Source organism: Eucyclogobius newberryi, unplaced genomic scaffold (genome assembly GCF_026437365.1).
Source record: "Eucyclogobius newberryi isolate DKJ021-1_F unplaced genomic scaffold, fEucNew1.0.hap1 SCAF_6, whole genome shotgun sequence".
NCBI lineage: Eukaryota > Metazoa > Chordata > Actinopteri > Gobiiformes > Gobiidae > Eucyclogobius > Eucyclogobius newberryi.
The window spans coordinates 34778633-34792768 of record NW_027316278.1 but is presented as its reverse complement, the minus strand read 5'-3'; the positions used below and the strand labels follow the sequence as shown (position 1 = coordinate 34792768).

At 42.5% G+C, this 14136-nt stretch overlaps 1 protein-coding gene across 1 annotated transcript in view; it reads right to left on the bottom strand.

Moving 5' to 3' along the window:
• LOC140346742 (uncharacterized) overlaps positions 1-14136 on the bottom strand; it is a 61989-nt gene that overhangs the window by 31860 nt on the left and 15993 nt on the right. The window contains exons 4-6 of the mRNA XM_072432925.1: positions 10372-10529; positions 7445-7564; positions 6222-6310 (exon numbers count right to left, since the gene is read on the bottom strand). Coding sequence (XP_072289026.1) covers positions 6222-6310; positions 7445-7564; positions 10372-10529 — 367 coding nt within the window. The remainder of the gene's footprint in view (positions 1-6221; positions 6311-7444; positions 7565-10371; positions 10530-14136) is intronic.

Genomic DNA, 14136 nt, shown 5'->3' with positions numbered 1-14136 from the left:
CAATGAGTGATCGATTGAACAATGTCTACAGGGTCTGCCACCTCCTCGTTTCCATGGAGATAATACCGTCAGTTGCAAATAAGTTATAAAGCACCTTGAGTTGAATAAATGCAATGATATGTATCTATTTAGTTACTCTTTCACTCGTTAATCGTCGGTAGTAACATGAAATTGTGGTCACTGTCTCTTCACATGCATTTCAGATCACGGTCGCAGAGGTAGATAGTACAGTTTTCGAAGCTTTACACAGAATAATATCCAGAGACATAGGGACATTAAGTTCGACCGCCGATTGCAACTGTCAGATTGTCATTTCTGTCCCACGGCCACAGGGCCAACGGCATGCAAAGTTGCACAGTGTTTCTTTGTTTGAGTCGTGATGATAAAAACACATTAGTACTGTATATTTTCCTGAGTGTGGGGGGCCGATGGAGGACGAGAAGGGTGGTGCGCTCACAGTTCATCAACCCCACAGCGGTGCATCCCAGCCCCATGTGCCAATGCTAATTACTCAGCCATGGAGCATCCACTGTCCATTCACAACCATCATTTATGCTAATATGTGCTTTAAAGCTCCTGTGCTACAGCCAGGGACACACAAATACAAACTCTATTAGAAAGCCACCCAGAAACAACTATGGCTCTCACTTATCCCCCACCGCCCCTCCCGAGCTCTCCGATCCTCCTCCTCTCTCACCCTGACTGCACCAACATCCCGACTCAAAACTTTTGGCGACAGAGCATTCTCCCGAACAGCACCCCCGACTCTGGAACTCCCTCCCCCAACCTGTCCGCCACTCTAAAAACATACCTCTTCACCCAAGCCTATGACCTCCCCTACCCCTAGCCTCCTCTACCCCATTGCCTACACTTCTACCCCCTGTCTTGTTCATTTTATCTGTATATTAATGTGTATTGTACGTGTTGTCCCCCCTGTCTGTAAATACCCCCCCCCCCTTTTTTATTATGTTCAGCGTCTTTGGGTCACTGAAAAGCGCTATATAAATAAAAGTTATTATTATTATTATTATTATTATTATTATTATTATTAAGGACGTCGCGATTATTTCGTTAATCGATAATCAGGATTATTCAGGTCACATTTCACTTTATTTTGTCTTTCAGAAAGTTATTTTTTGTAAAGCTGCTCACAAACTTGAGGAACAGTCACACTTTAGACCACGGAATGAAAGAAAATGAAAGATTTTACTGTTGTTTGATCACAGTCTCGATAATCCTGAATAATCGTTAAATCGTGGTGTCTTTTTCCCCAATAATCGTAACACTAACATTTGATAGTGTGACGTCCCTACTCTCACTTTTTTCAATGTTATTTTTGAAATTGTAATAAAATAATCATGCATTGGTGATATAGCACTTCACCGGACTCTGGCAAAGTCTCTTTACTGACAGAGGATCGGCTGTAGAAAAAGATTGAGAGGATTTAAAACTTCATTTGATTTAAATATATTACATCACACGCCAACAGGACACGGTGAGAAAAAGATTTATGATAATTGCACTTTTCCGGGCCACTTAGATATACATTTTTTTTTCCTCAGCTAGATGGAATGTATAGTTAATTCATTCAAAAAACAAACCATTGTGTCATTATGGATCAAAAGTATTCATTCTAGGTATTTCTAGGCCGCAGAAAGAGCTCTTCACTCGCACTGCAGTCGCCCACGGGCGTTTGGGTGAAGTTAGCCGGACAGAGCGCGGCTTGGACTGCAGACCTTCTGGTTGACGGGTGATCGCTCTAACCACTGTGCCATGTCACACCCTGCAGACGTGCGTGGGTGTTTGTACGGACCCCTCTGTACAGCGTGTCCGTCCGCTCTCGTTGTGCTAACAGTTTTGTCTCTCGCGGCTCCGTCCTCGGTAACCGCTCCCACAAACGCAGTGCACATAAACCATTACGCGCTAATTGAATCTAATTTATTTAGTTTTCTCAGAAAGAAAAAAGAAAGGGGAAAAAAATAAAAAATCCTTTAAGCACAAGTTCCCTAAGCCTCCTCGATAAATGACTGTGGTGTCGTTTGACTCTCTTCCCAAACACAATTAAAAAATAATAAATAAATAAATCCACAGTGCAAACGACGCGAGCATCGACGCTTCGTTTGGACGAGTTCGGGTCGTTAGGATCTCACCATGAGGCTGGGGTCCAGAACAACCGGCCCCTGGACATGAGGCTATTTAAGACTAATGGGACAGCGCCTCTCTACCTCCCTTTTGCTCGCTAGCCTCCTCTCATCCTCTTTTCTTTACACCCCCTCTCAATATGCCTCTGCTCCCTCTTTCTTTTTTGATACCCTTCTCCCTTCTCTCTCCATCTCCTTTTCTTTCCCTTTCTCTCTCTTTTTATAGCCCTCCTTCTTCCTCTTTTCCCTCTCTTCTTCTCCCTTGCTCGTTCTCCTTTTCCCCCCTCTCAATTATCTCCCTGTCCCGCACTCCTTTTTCCTCCTTTTTCTTTCTCATTTCATTCCCCTTCTCTCCCTTTCTGTCTGCGCCCTCAACTTTCCTCTTTTCACCTGTCTCTCTCCATTTCTATCTCTTTCCTTTCTATCGATCTCACATTTTGTCTCTCCTTCTATCATTCCTCTCCTTTTTTTATTTTCTCCTTGTTTATCTCCCATTTGCTTCTCCTCTTTCTCACTCCCTTTCTCTCTCCTTTAATACTCTCCTTCTTCCCCTCGTCCACTCTTATTTCTCTCCCTCCCCTGTCTTCCCTCCCCTCTGCATTTGTACCTCTCTCTTTTCACCATTTATCTCCTTCTCTCTCTCTCTTCCCTCGCTGCCGCTCACTCTCTCCTTCTTTCCTTCTCTTTCCTCCCTCTCTGCTCGTCTTTCTACCTTTTGATTCCCATTTCTCCCACTCATGCTTCTTCCTCTCTCTTTACACCCCCTCTCTTTATCTTCCTCCCTCCCCCCTTTTCCTCTCTCTCTCCCCTTTCTCTTTCCCTTCCACCCTCCCGCTTTCATTTGTCTCCTCCCCTACCTCCATCCCTCTCCCTTCTCTCACTCCCTCCTCTCTTTCTCACACTCTCTCCCCTCTCTCTCCCTCTCTCCCACTCCCCCTTTTGCCCTCTCCCTCCCCCCTCTCTCCCCTTTCCCTCCTCCCGCTCTCTACGCTCCCTCTCTCCCCTCCCTCTCCCCCCCTCTCTCTCTCTACGCTCCCTCTCTCCCCTCCCTCTCCCCCTCTCTCCCTCTCTCGCCCCCCTCTCCCCTCCCTCTCCCCCCTCCCCTCCCTCGTCTCTCGCCCCCCTCTCCCCCCCTCTCTCGTCTCTCGCCCCCCTCTCCCCCCCTCCCCTCCCTCTCTCCCCTCTCTCTCGTCTCTCCCCTCCCTCTCTCCTCCCACTCCCCTCTCCCATCTCCCCCCACTCCCTCTCCCATCTCCCTCCCCCCTCTCTCCCCTTTCCCTCCTCCCGCTCTCTCACCTCCCTCTCTCCCCCCCTCTCACCTCCCTCGCTCTCCCCTCCCTCTCCCCCTCTTTCCCCTCTCCTCCCTGTCTCCTCTCTCTCCCCTCTCTCTCCCCTCCCTCTGCCTCTCACTCCTCCCTCCTTCCCCCCTCCTTCCCCCCTCTCTCCCCCCTCAGCACGGAGGCACAGTGCTGGTAAAATATGCAGCCGGGCCGGTCCGCTCGCACACACAGCTCTTCAAATGAATGGTTATTTATTCACTAAACGAGGATCCGGGTGTTTAATGTTCCTTGGACGTTAGGTAGTTTTGAGGAGGCTGAGTCGTCCCCTACGGCTACAGACATCATTTATTTTACACATAGCCTAATACCACACGCCAGGCGGCCGCGCAGAGATGAAGGGAGGGAGGGAGAGAGAAGAGGAATAATGAAGGATTTCTCCAAAGGAGAGAGGCACATTAGAAGTTAGAAACAAAAGAAAGCACAGTGTTTGTTGACGATGTAAACAGCAAAAAGTGAAAATCTACATGGGAAAAACAAGTCGTACATGCGTAAATATAGCTAGAAATGGAGTTTTAGCTTGATTTGGGTGATTGAGCTGATTGATTTTGACAGTGTTTGAACAGTTATTAATGAGGCTGCAATGATTAATCAACTATGTAGAATAGTAGACAAAAAAATTCTCATAGTCATATTTTTGGATAATTGCAATTCTTGTCCGACTATACAGTCTCCAAAAACACCTTTCATAACAAACACAGTGGCATTATTAGATCAAAATGTAAAAAAGATTATGGAATAAACTATCTCTGATTTTCAGCAATAATATATTTTATTTGTGAATATTCTGTTACCGATTTCAACCTTTATTTGGTGATGTATTTTAGTCAATGTACAATAGAAATAATCTTTATTCTAGTCAACTACTAAAATTATCATTAGTATTAGCCAATAGGATACGTTTTATAAGCATCTTTAAAAGTACATAAAATGTATTATTATTAGTTAGAAGCAGTGTATCTAGAACCATTACGTGAACAGGAAAATGTCTTTGTAGTAAATGTTGACATTTTTGGGAACCTTTAGTTTAAACAAGAAAATAAAACAGGAATAATTGACAAAAAAGAAAAAAAAAAACATTTTAAACTTTTAACACTGTTCTTTAATATCCATGGCTCTGGACACGTATTGGACGGTGAGGTACTGGACAATGCACAGCGGGCTGATTTTGACCATATGAGCAACTTTTCACTCTGAACAGATTTGACTTTCCTGCATGAAAAAACCTACAGCGTGTCTAAGTTATTGTTTCAAGTGCTAGACAAAGTCTAAAAGTCTGGAGTTTTTGAATTTATTTAAGCCCCTCAAAAAATTATCTTGATTTTAGTTGTCTAGATTCAGATTTATTTAGAAAAAAAAAAAATAATAATTCGTAGACTGTGTGCAGAGAGTGAAGGAGCGAGGGAGAGTGCAGGCAGGTTTTAGAGGTGTAGAACAGGCAGAGGGAGGACGAGGCGAGGCGCTGTACCTGTGTGAGGCCCATCTACATCTCATCCAAATGCACCAGCGCTCACAGCTGCTCTCAGACCACACGGGGCCACATTCCACTTTCAAACATTACCATTTGCAATTCAACACTTTTATTGAACCCTTTTTTAACTTCTCCCAAGTTTCTTTGGAAGAAGTGTGTTTTTATATCTTTACAATTTAAAAGTTGAGACAAAGTTGTACTCGAGACATGTTTATGTGACGGTTTCATGGTTTAACGTTGTGTTGGTCAAACTGACTGCTTGTGAAGCCCCGTGAGGCAAATGCTGTTGTCATTTGTGCTTTAAAAATTATTTATTTATTTATTTTAATTTAGATTTAATTTTTCATAAATGTGAGCAAATAATCATAAATTAAAGAGAAGCATTAATTTACAGCTGCCATTCCAGAGTCATATGATTGTGATAACTATTTGCAATTCATTCATTTATTTTTCATGAATATATTTTATTTGCCAAGGCCAAAGTCACTGGGATAGGCTCCAGTCACCCGTGACCCCGAAAGGGAACAAGCGGTAGAAAATGGATGGATGGATATTTTATTTGAGTTTTACTTTTCGAATTGAAATGCAAAAAATATACATTGCATAAAATATAGATAAATTCAAGCTACTTAAACCAAGAATATAGTAACTCCTACGGCTGTCTTATATACAGAAAAAAAAAAAACAGAATTTAATATTGCGTTCTTCTATGAAATGTGTAGTTTGAAGAAACTGCTGGATGTGTGAATGTCTGAGTAAAACAGACAATTGCAAAATGTCCACAAACAAAAGAACTACAGGGTGTTAAAGGGCACGGGTTATATTCAAACTGTATTTAGTACATTTTAATTGTGTATTTACTTTATTACTACGTTTGGGGTCCCATTATATGCTAAGAAGCTTCTTGGGAGTTCTCTTTTACAAAACTTTCACAAAAGTAAATTTTATGAATTGCTTAAGCTTAATGCATTTTAACTAATTATCTTATTATTTTTGTTCACTAATTTTTCAATCAGAGGGTCTTCCACCTGCTTATCTCCATGGGGATGTCATTGCTTTGCCTGATTCACTTTCTTAAATTCAAGCTACATTATTTCGTAACAGTCAGAAATGTCTTAAATCCAAATACTTTAAATCACACAATTAAATCTAATCTAGATAAAACACTCTAATCCAGATATGATCCAATTCATAAAAATCTGAATGAGTAATGAGCATTTCGTCTGTATTGTTTATCAGACGGCAACTTTTGGTGTGCGACTGCAGTGTTACCTCCGTCTCCGTGGTGACCGACGTGAGCACGATGGTGGTCTCTCCATCTGAAAACTCTTTGGGGTCTTTGGTCAGAAGCTGCTCCCAGTCTGCAGCCGGCAGCACACAACAAACAGACTACAGTTATATACAAACACACACTGATACACCAGATACACAAAGTACACGGGGTCCAAACGGGTTAGAGACACACAAGAGAAACATCATCAATGCACTGCGAGGAAAAGACGCTTCAAATGTGCAATTATGATAAAGTTTCATGGTTATGTAATATCTAACAACGCAATCATGAGGAAAACTGAACTCTAGGGATGCATCAACGGCGCCTGCTAGCTCTCTGTTAGCGTCACTACCTCTGGTCTGTATCTCTAAGGAGTTTTAATCGAAATGCACTCAAATGAATAAATGCTTAAGTTCAGGGAGTGGACAGCGAACTGCAGTTGGATGTCATGGACGACATGTTGAAGACTTAACAAATGACGTGAATACTGTTGACATTGTTGTGTTGGTGTTTACAAGTGGGGTTTTGTTTCACTGCTAAGGCTAATGCTCATTTGTATAACTTGCTATGAATGCATGTATGTGAATACTGGCGATGTGCCAAAGGGTTTGTGAGAGCGAGGAATAGGGCTGGGCGATATTATTTAAAATTTAAAAATATTTTTTTTTTTACTTGATTTTACTTATTTTTATATTTTATTCAGCTTTATTAAATAACAAACAAAAGTGGCTTTCAATATGAATTTTCTGAAAATACTCATTGCCATTTAACACACACAAAAAAATATCTATTTTGTCATCCACATTCTGAACTCTTCTGACCACATGCTTTTGACCTCTGCACTAAAAAGACCCAACATGATCATTAATCATGTGAAATGGCTGATTAATGGTTTGATTAATTGCTCCATAGCTACAAAATAGTTAGAGAGGCGGGTAATAGTTTAAATACTTCCTCATTTCAGTCTGAAAATCAGATAACCCAAATTAAATGTAATAAAACTACATATTTGCCCAGAGAGTCTCATAATACTTGAACTTTCATTTATAATAAAAAGTTACTTCAAGAAAAAATAATAATAATATGAAAAAAAAAAAAAGATCTGTTTGGTGTTTAAGAAAAGAAATATAATCTTTTTATTCCCTGAACTGGTATCAACTGTTCTCTCTCTCTAAAGTCAAACTATCAACATTTGAAGAAAAGCTGCATCGTAGATACAAACCTGGCATTTTCTCTGGTTTGCTGTAACTCATTTGCTCCAAGAGTCTGAGAAGTTCATCAACTTCTTCTGAGCATTGTCCATGTTGGAGCCAGAGAGCTTCTCTTTGCCGCCGCAAAGCCTCTGAGAGGACAACAAAAGCACAAACATGAATCATAGACATCATACCATATTAATATAGATATATATTTTTTAGATAAGTGTTCTTATCTTTTTCTTTCGACACACACAATTTCATATGTGGGATCCCTCAAGGATCTATCATAGGACCTCAGTTATGTCACTATTATTTGATATAGTCACAATTTTCAATGACAAGTATTTGAGCAGGCGTGTTTATTGCAGAGGTGACTGTACTCAAGTAAGAGTAACAATACTTTGAAATAAAATTACCCAAATAGAAGTAAAAAGTTGTGGTCCAAAGAATTACTCAAGTAAGAGTAAACTATTATATGGGGAAGCTACTCCTCAAATGAGAGTAACTATCTGAATGCAACATCTGCTGTATAATTTGAAGTTCCTCAAAAGTTTACCCAGCTAATTTGACCATCTTTTGACATTGTGCAGCTCGTTGCTACAGTGTCACATAAACAAACACATTTCACAATTACCTTTGACTCCTTCCATTTGGCTTGTTTTGCAGCAGTGAAATGAGCTGCTGCTGTTTTTCAATGTGCTGAGAACAGACTGAGTTATGGGCCTCTAAAAGGATCGATAAGAGTTCAGCAGCGTTCAGGAGAAATATGACACTGCACAGTACATCAGACCTCTGCTCTATTACCTCACTCACCGTGGATACGCTCCACAGAGCTGCTGCAGGGCTGGGATTTCATTTAACAAATGTCGGTGCAATTGTGATACAACGGGAGGTTATTTTGGCCGTGTAGACCTGGTTTGAATCTTTGGTCATTCATATTTAGAAATCTTAATTCTCATTCATTCACATTATTTGATAGATTACAATTGCTCTGTTATGTCACCAGTTAAATCAGCTTTCTGAATTCTGTAATAAAAAAACAGCCAAATAAAAAAGCCTTTGAAGCATGGATTAAACTAAAATCTAAATTGAAACTTCTCAGTCACAATTGTTATTTTTAGTCCTTATGCTTATATTTTGAGTCGATTCATGTATGCATGACCCAGCAATCAAAGGTGCTGTACCTGATTTTTACTGTTTTGAAAGGTGAAAAACAAAACCAGTTCATGTACCTACAAAAGAAAAAACAGAAAATAGAACTAGTTTATGTACCTGATTTTTTGCATGTAATAGACTAATATCTGTTTTGCCCCAGCCACATAGTAAAAGCATTTCTTCGGGTGAAAATGTGACTTATTTGTTGTAACTGCCATGCATAACACTTAAAATTAAGAAAGGTTAATATTTCAACTTCAAGACGGAAGTTCTGGGCTTTGATCCTTATCTACAGCGGCGAGTCGCTGCCACTACAAACCTTTGTGTACATTTCCATCTGCTCTTCCTCGTCCACACGCCCTCTGACCAGACGAGCCCTCAAAGCTTTCAAGAGCACGGACTTTGTGTCTGATCCTAAAATATAACACTCAGACAGTTGGAAATGAGGCTCCTTAAAACTGTCTGCAAGTAGGCTAATGTTTATTAGCATAGCCACGCAACAATATGTAAACTAGTATTAGCATTAGCTACTAATTTAGCGACTTAAAACATGCAGCTCAGCCTGGAGTGATCTCTGTAAATCCACTGCTCCCTCCTCCTTGGGGACGTCACAGAAGAGAAAGAATCCTTTGTTTTGAGACTGTTGGAACAGCCCACAGTGAGCATGCAGCTTTTGTCCTCAAGCAACAAACATTTCAAAATCCACTCTGTAATGTATAGGGAGCCAGATAAAAAAGAAATATGATCATATTTCCGTGCAGGCAGCTGCGTTCTGGACTAGCTGCAAATGTGAAAGTAAAGATTGTCTTACGCCGACATAGAGGGCATGGCAGTAATCCAGTTGGGTTGTGACACCATTTCTAAATGGTTTCTCAAGAGTGACAACTTTATTTTGGCTAATTGCCTAAAATGGAAAAAGCTAGCTAGCTTCACCACAGCACTAACTTGTTTGTCAAACATGATTATTTTTTCTATTCCAAAATAAAACAATAATACTAAAACATAATCAGATATCTGAACATGTTTAAAGAAGCCTAAACTACAGGATTATTTACCTTGTTTAATGAAACAGCTGCATTCTTTCAATCACCATTCAATCAATCTAATTGATCTTGATTTCTGCAGTGTTGAGAATTAACTACAGTAAATACATGTACCAAAAATACATGTTCAGAATACTAATTTCTACCAATACAAATTTCACTTGGTGCTATTAAGAATAAATTTACTTTCATAAAATCAAATGAATACGTGGCAGTATTTGACGCAATTTGACACAATTTACAAACTGCTCGATATTAGTGAGAAAAAATTAAAACACAGCTCTTGTGGAACAAACTTGTGTTAATCTTTCTTCCCTGATTTGAGGTAAATAAATACAGAACAGATGCTGTCACAAATATAAAGCTGGTTTAAAATTATTGCGTTTTTACTCTATGATATAATGCAACTAAATGTGAAAATATTACTAAATACATTTAAACGCCCGGTCACTAAATACAGTTTCTACCTCATCTAAAAATGTAAGGAACCTCCGGAGCCACAGCATGTTTACTATAAGGACCCCTTAAGCCCATATATTTGTGTAGAGCGTCCATTACAAAAGTGAAACCTCGTGCCGTACTTTAGACTGCTGTAAAGACACCTGACAGAGGGCCATTCTGGTTTCAGTAGTTCCAGTTTGAGACGGTGCCTCTGGTTCCCCGGTGTGAGCTAAGCGAGTGTTGTCAGGGATTTGCGCGGGTGTCCCCCTTCACCGCCCCATTACTCCCTCCAGGGGGCAGCGCGCTCCTCTCACCTCCCAGCGTCTGCCCCAGCACTCCTACATGCTCCGTTGCCTCTTGAAGAATCTCCCGGGCAACCGTTGTTACCGCCGACGACCCTGCATCCTCCTCCCGCTGGCCTCGGCGATGGACCACTCGCTGGACGCAGGGCTTCAGAGCGCAGTGTTCGGCGCTGGGGAGAGGGAACGTGATGGCGAGGTGATTATGGGGCATTTGCAAATATAAAACTGGCCTTCACGTTCTGCGAGAGGCGAGCACTCTCTTTAACCATTTAGCATAAACAAACCATTACTCCAGCGGCACCCGGAGAGCCTGGTGTCTGTCTAATCTTTTACACCACCTGGGAAAGTCTGCAACTGTGAAGCCAAGTGAATTGACTCATGAGCTCTTTTTAAAATATTTGGACTCATAACACTTCATAGAACAATAGCACTAGTAATAATGATCAAAGAAAACCTCATTTAAAGCATAATTTAGAACACAATTTTCACTTTTATAAACCCTTTTGCTATGTTCGTATTCACAAACACGAAATACGGTTTTTCAGAGGGAGATGTCAGCAGGGTGCATCAAGCTCACACTCTCACCCCAAAGCAGCGGTTACAGGTCTTCCTTTGGGGTTTGCAATTCATAAAAGGCTGTACAATCAGATGCAAACAAGTGCTGCTTTTACAAAATACTCTAAAAGCGGAATACTATTTACTCATTTACAGTGGCGAATGGTAGTAGCCATGGGCCCCGGTGCAGCTTTGGTACTGGGCCCTATTTGAAGCACGCACAGAAACGAACCAACAAGCGCTTGAGCTTTAGAAACAGCGAGGTACAGCCAGTGAAAGCTCTAAACCCGCAGACAGGGAAATACAACATGTACACACTGGCCCTGTAACAGCAGCAGGCGCTCTCCGCTAATCACCAGCACAAGCATTTTCCTCACCACGCTGTTGTCCTGAAGCCAAACCGTCTGTGGTGACACTGGAGACAGGGCGTTTTGTCCCGCTGTGTCCGTGTGTCCTGTGCTTTCCCTCACACTCGAAACTCCTGAACTCCGTGGTTCAGTCCAGACATATTTATTTTACCTGTGAGCTGCTGTTTAACTGCAGCTTTATTCCCCAAAGAGTAAAGTAAAAGGTCTTCATATCTTGTTTTCTTGTTAGTCTGAAGTTAAGGTCAACTAAACGCATGTTTTCCTTAAATTGCATTCCTTAAATTGCATGTTGTAAAGTGCTGTTTACAAGGCTTTAGTCACATGATATGCACAATGTTGTTGGACGAAGGGTAAAACCATGACAAAGGACCGTATGCTTATAAAAAGGATCTCCACAGTGTTGATAAAATGCTCTACCTGTCCAGGAAGGATGTGAGGGTTTCCTTCATTTGGGTCCCTGCGCATGTGGGGGTGGATGGTAACGAAATGGCTGATGCACTGGCTAAACGTTCCCTTCGGCGGCCATCAATTGATGTGGCGGTTGAGTTGGGCAAGTCTGAAATCAAGCCCGTTATCAAGAGTCATGTGGTCGGCCTTTGGCAGGAATTTTGGAGCCACTGTGTTACTGGACGGCATCTCTATCACATACAGGGTAGTGTGGGTCCTTGCGGGTCTATGGGCAGGAACGCGTGGGAGGAAAGGGCCTTCGCCCGCATGAGGATTGGCCATACTGGACTCAATTGGTCACTGAGTAGGATAGGCAAACATCCGACCGGTCTGTGTGGTCACTGTCGGGTGCCAGAGACTGTCGAGCATGTGCTGATTTGCTGTGAGGCTTATGATAGGGAAAGGGCCGGGTTGGCCTTGTGGTTTCGGAATAATGGGCGGGAGTTCAATCTGCGGAACGTTCTGGCGATCCAGTCACAGGGTTTGTGTCAGGCTGTGGTTGCTTACTTATGTAGCACAGGGCTGGGTAAACGTTTATAGAGGTGGGGGGTGTTGGAGACTGAGCCGAGGATGAGGAGCAAGAGGATGTTCTAACGCGCTTGGACTTCGTGGGCCTAGAAACGCCAAAGTGATGGAAGAAGGACTTCTAACCGAACGTCAAAGAGGGCGAGGAAGGTGAAGAAGAGTCTCCCTGGAATAAAGCCGGTTGGTCTCTGACACAACAACTATTCTAGTCACAAAAACACATCATGACCTCATGGGCTTTGTACGCCAAAGCAATGGGAGGAGTACTTTTACGGACTACGACAGAGTCTGAGGACTACGAAACGTCTGAGGAATAAAGTCTGGCGGTAATGCAACACTCGGATGCCAACCGCCATAAAACAACAACAACAACAACAAGAAGAACAACAACAAGAAGAAGAAGAAGAAGAAGAAGAAGAAGAAGAAGAAGAAGAAGAAGAAGAAGAAGAAGAAGAAGAAGAAGAAGAAGAAGAAGAAGAAGAAGAAGAAGAAGAAGAAGAAGAAGAAGAAGAAGAAGAAGAAGAAGAAGAAGAAGAAGAAGAAGAAGAAGAAGAAGAAGAAGAAGAAGAAGAAGAAGAAGAAGAAGAAGAAGAAGTCTCCGGTCTGGAGAGACGGGAGATGGCGGAGGAGAGTGGATCGGTGGTCGAAGCTATTGATATCCGGGGTGAGAGCAGAGACTGTAAGGTGATCATAAAGTTTGCACAGGATAGTGCATCCTTTAAGGAGTGGAATTCAGTGGCATTGTCAAAGAGCCTAACTGTAGCTGTGGGAGTGATCAAGAGTGCGAGTGTCCTTAGAGATGGCTCGCTGCTGGTCGTGTGCAAGGACGCGGCTCAGCAACGGAAGGCGATTGGAACTAAACGTCTGGGTGGAAAGGACATTCTTGTGTCTGATGCTGAAAGAAACACAGTCAGAGGAGTTATCGTAGGTGTCCCTACGGCGACGTCTGTGGATGAAGTTAAGGAGAATTTTACTGGAGCTACGGTGGTGGACGCTAGGCGGTTGAAGGTGACCCGGTTTGGGGTAAGATGTGACAGCTTGTCGGTAATGGTAACACTTAAAGGGAGGTGCCTGCCTAGTAAGGTGTTCATTGGGTTCATGCGCCATGATGTTAGGCCATATGTTCCACCGCCCCTGCGTTGCTTTAAGTGCCAGCGCTTTGGGCATATTGCAGCGGTCTGTAGAGGGAGGCAAAGATGTGGTAAATGTGCAGGAGATCACGAGTATGGGAAGTGTGACGTGGGAGCAAAACTGAAGTGCTGTAACTGTGGGGAAGAACATAGCTCTGCCTACGGGGGATGCAGGTTTAGCAAAAGAGCTGCTGAGGTGCAGAAAATAAAGGTCTCTCAAGGTATATCCTATGCAGATGCAGTCAAGAAAGTTTCAAGTAACGAGTTTAGAGTAAATATAGAGAGAGGAGCCAGCGCTGCTCCCAGCCAGGGCGAAATGAGAGAGGCCAGCGTGGCTCCCAAGAAGTGTGAAGGTTTCAAGAGTGGAGGTCCCAAGTGTGCAGGTTCCAGAATTAATGAGAATACCCTGGTTGTGGATAGAGAGGATTTTGTACTCTTTATGGTGGATGTTGTAAACTGTGCTGCTCAGACTCAAAGCAGAACTGAAAGGATCAGGATCATTGCTAAAGCTGCAGGGAGATTCCTTGGAACAAAGGAGCTTGATTGGGCAGATATAGGAAACAGGCTAAAGGCGCTAAATGGGAGTCGGAGTGATGGGGGTCTGCTTTTGGGGAGTCAGAGTGATCAGAGTGACGAGATGGGGGTGGGGGTGGTCTCCTGTCCTCGTCCAGTCTCGTAGACGCACGGCTACCAAGCAGCGACATCAGTGGAAATATTAAAGCCTATAGAATGAAGCCTAAAGAATAAAGCTG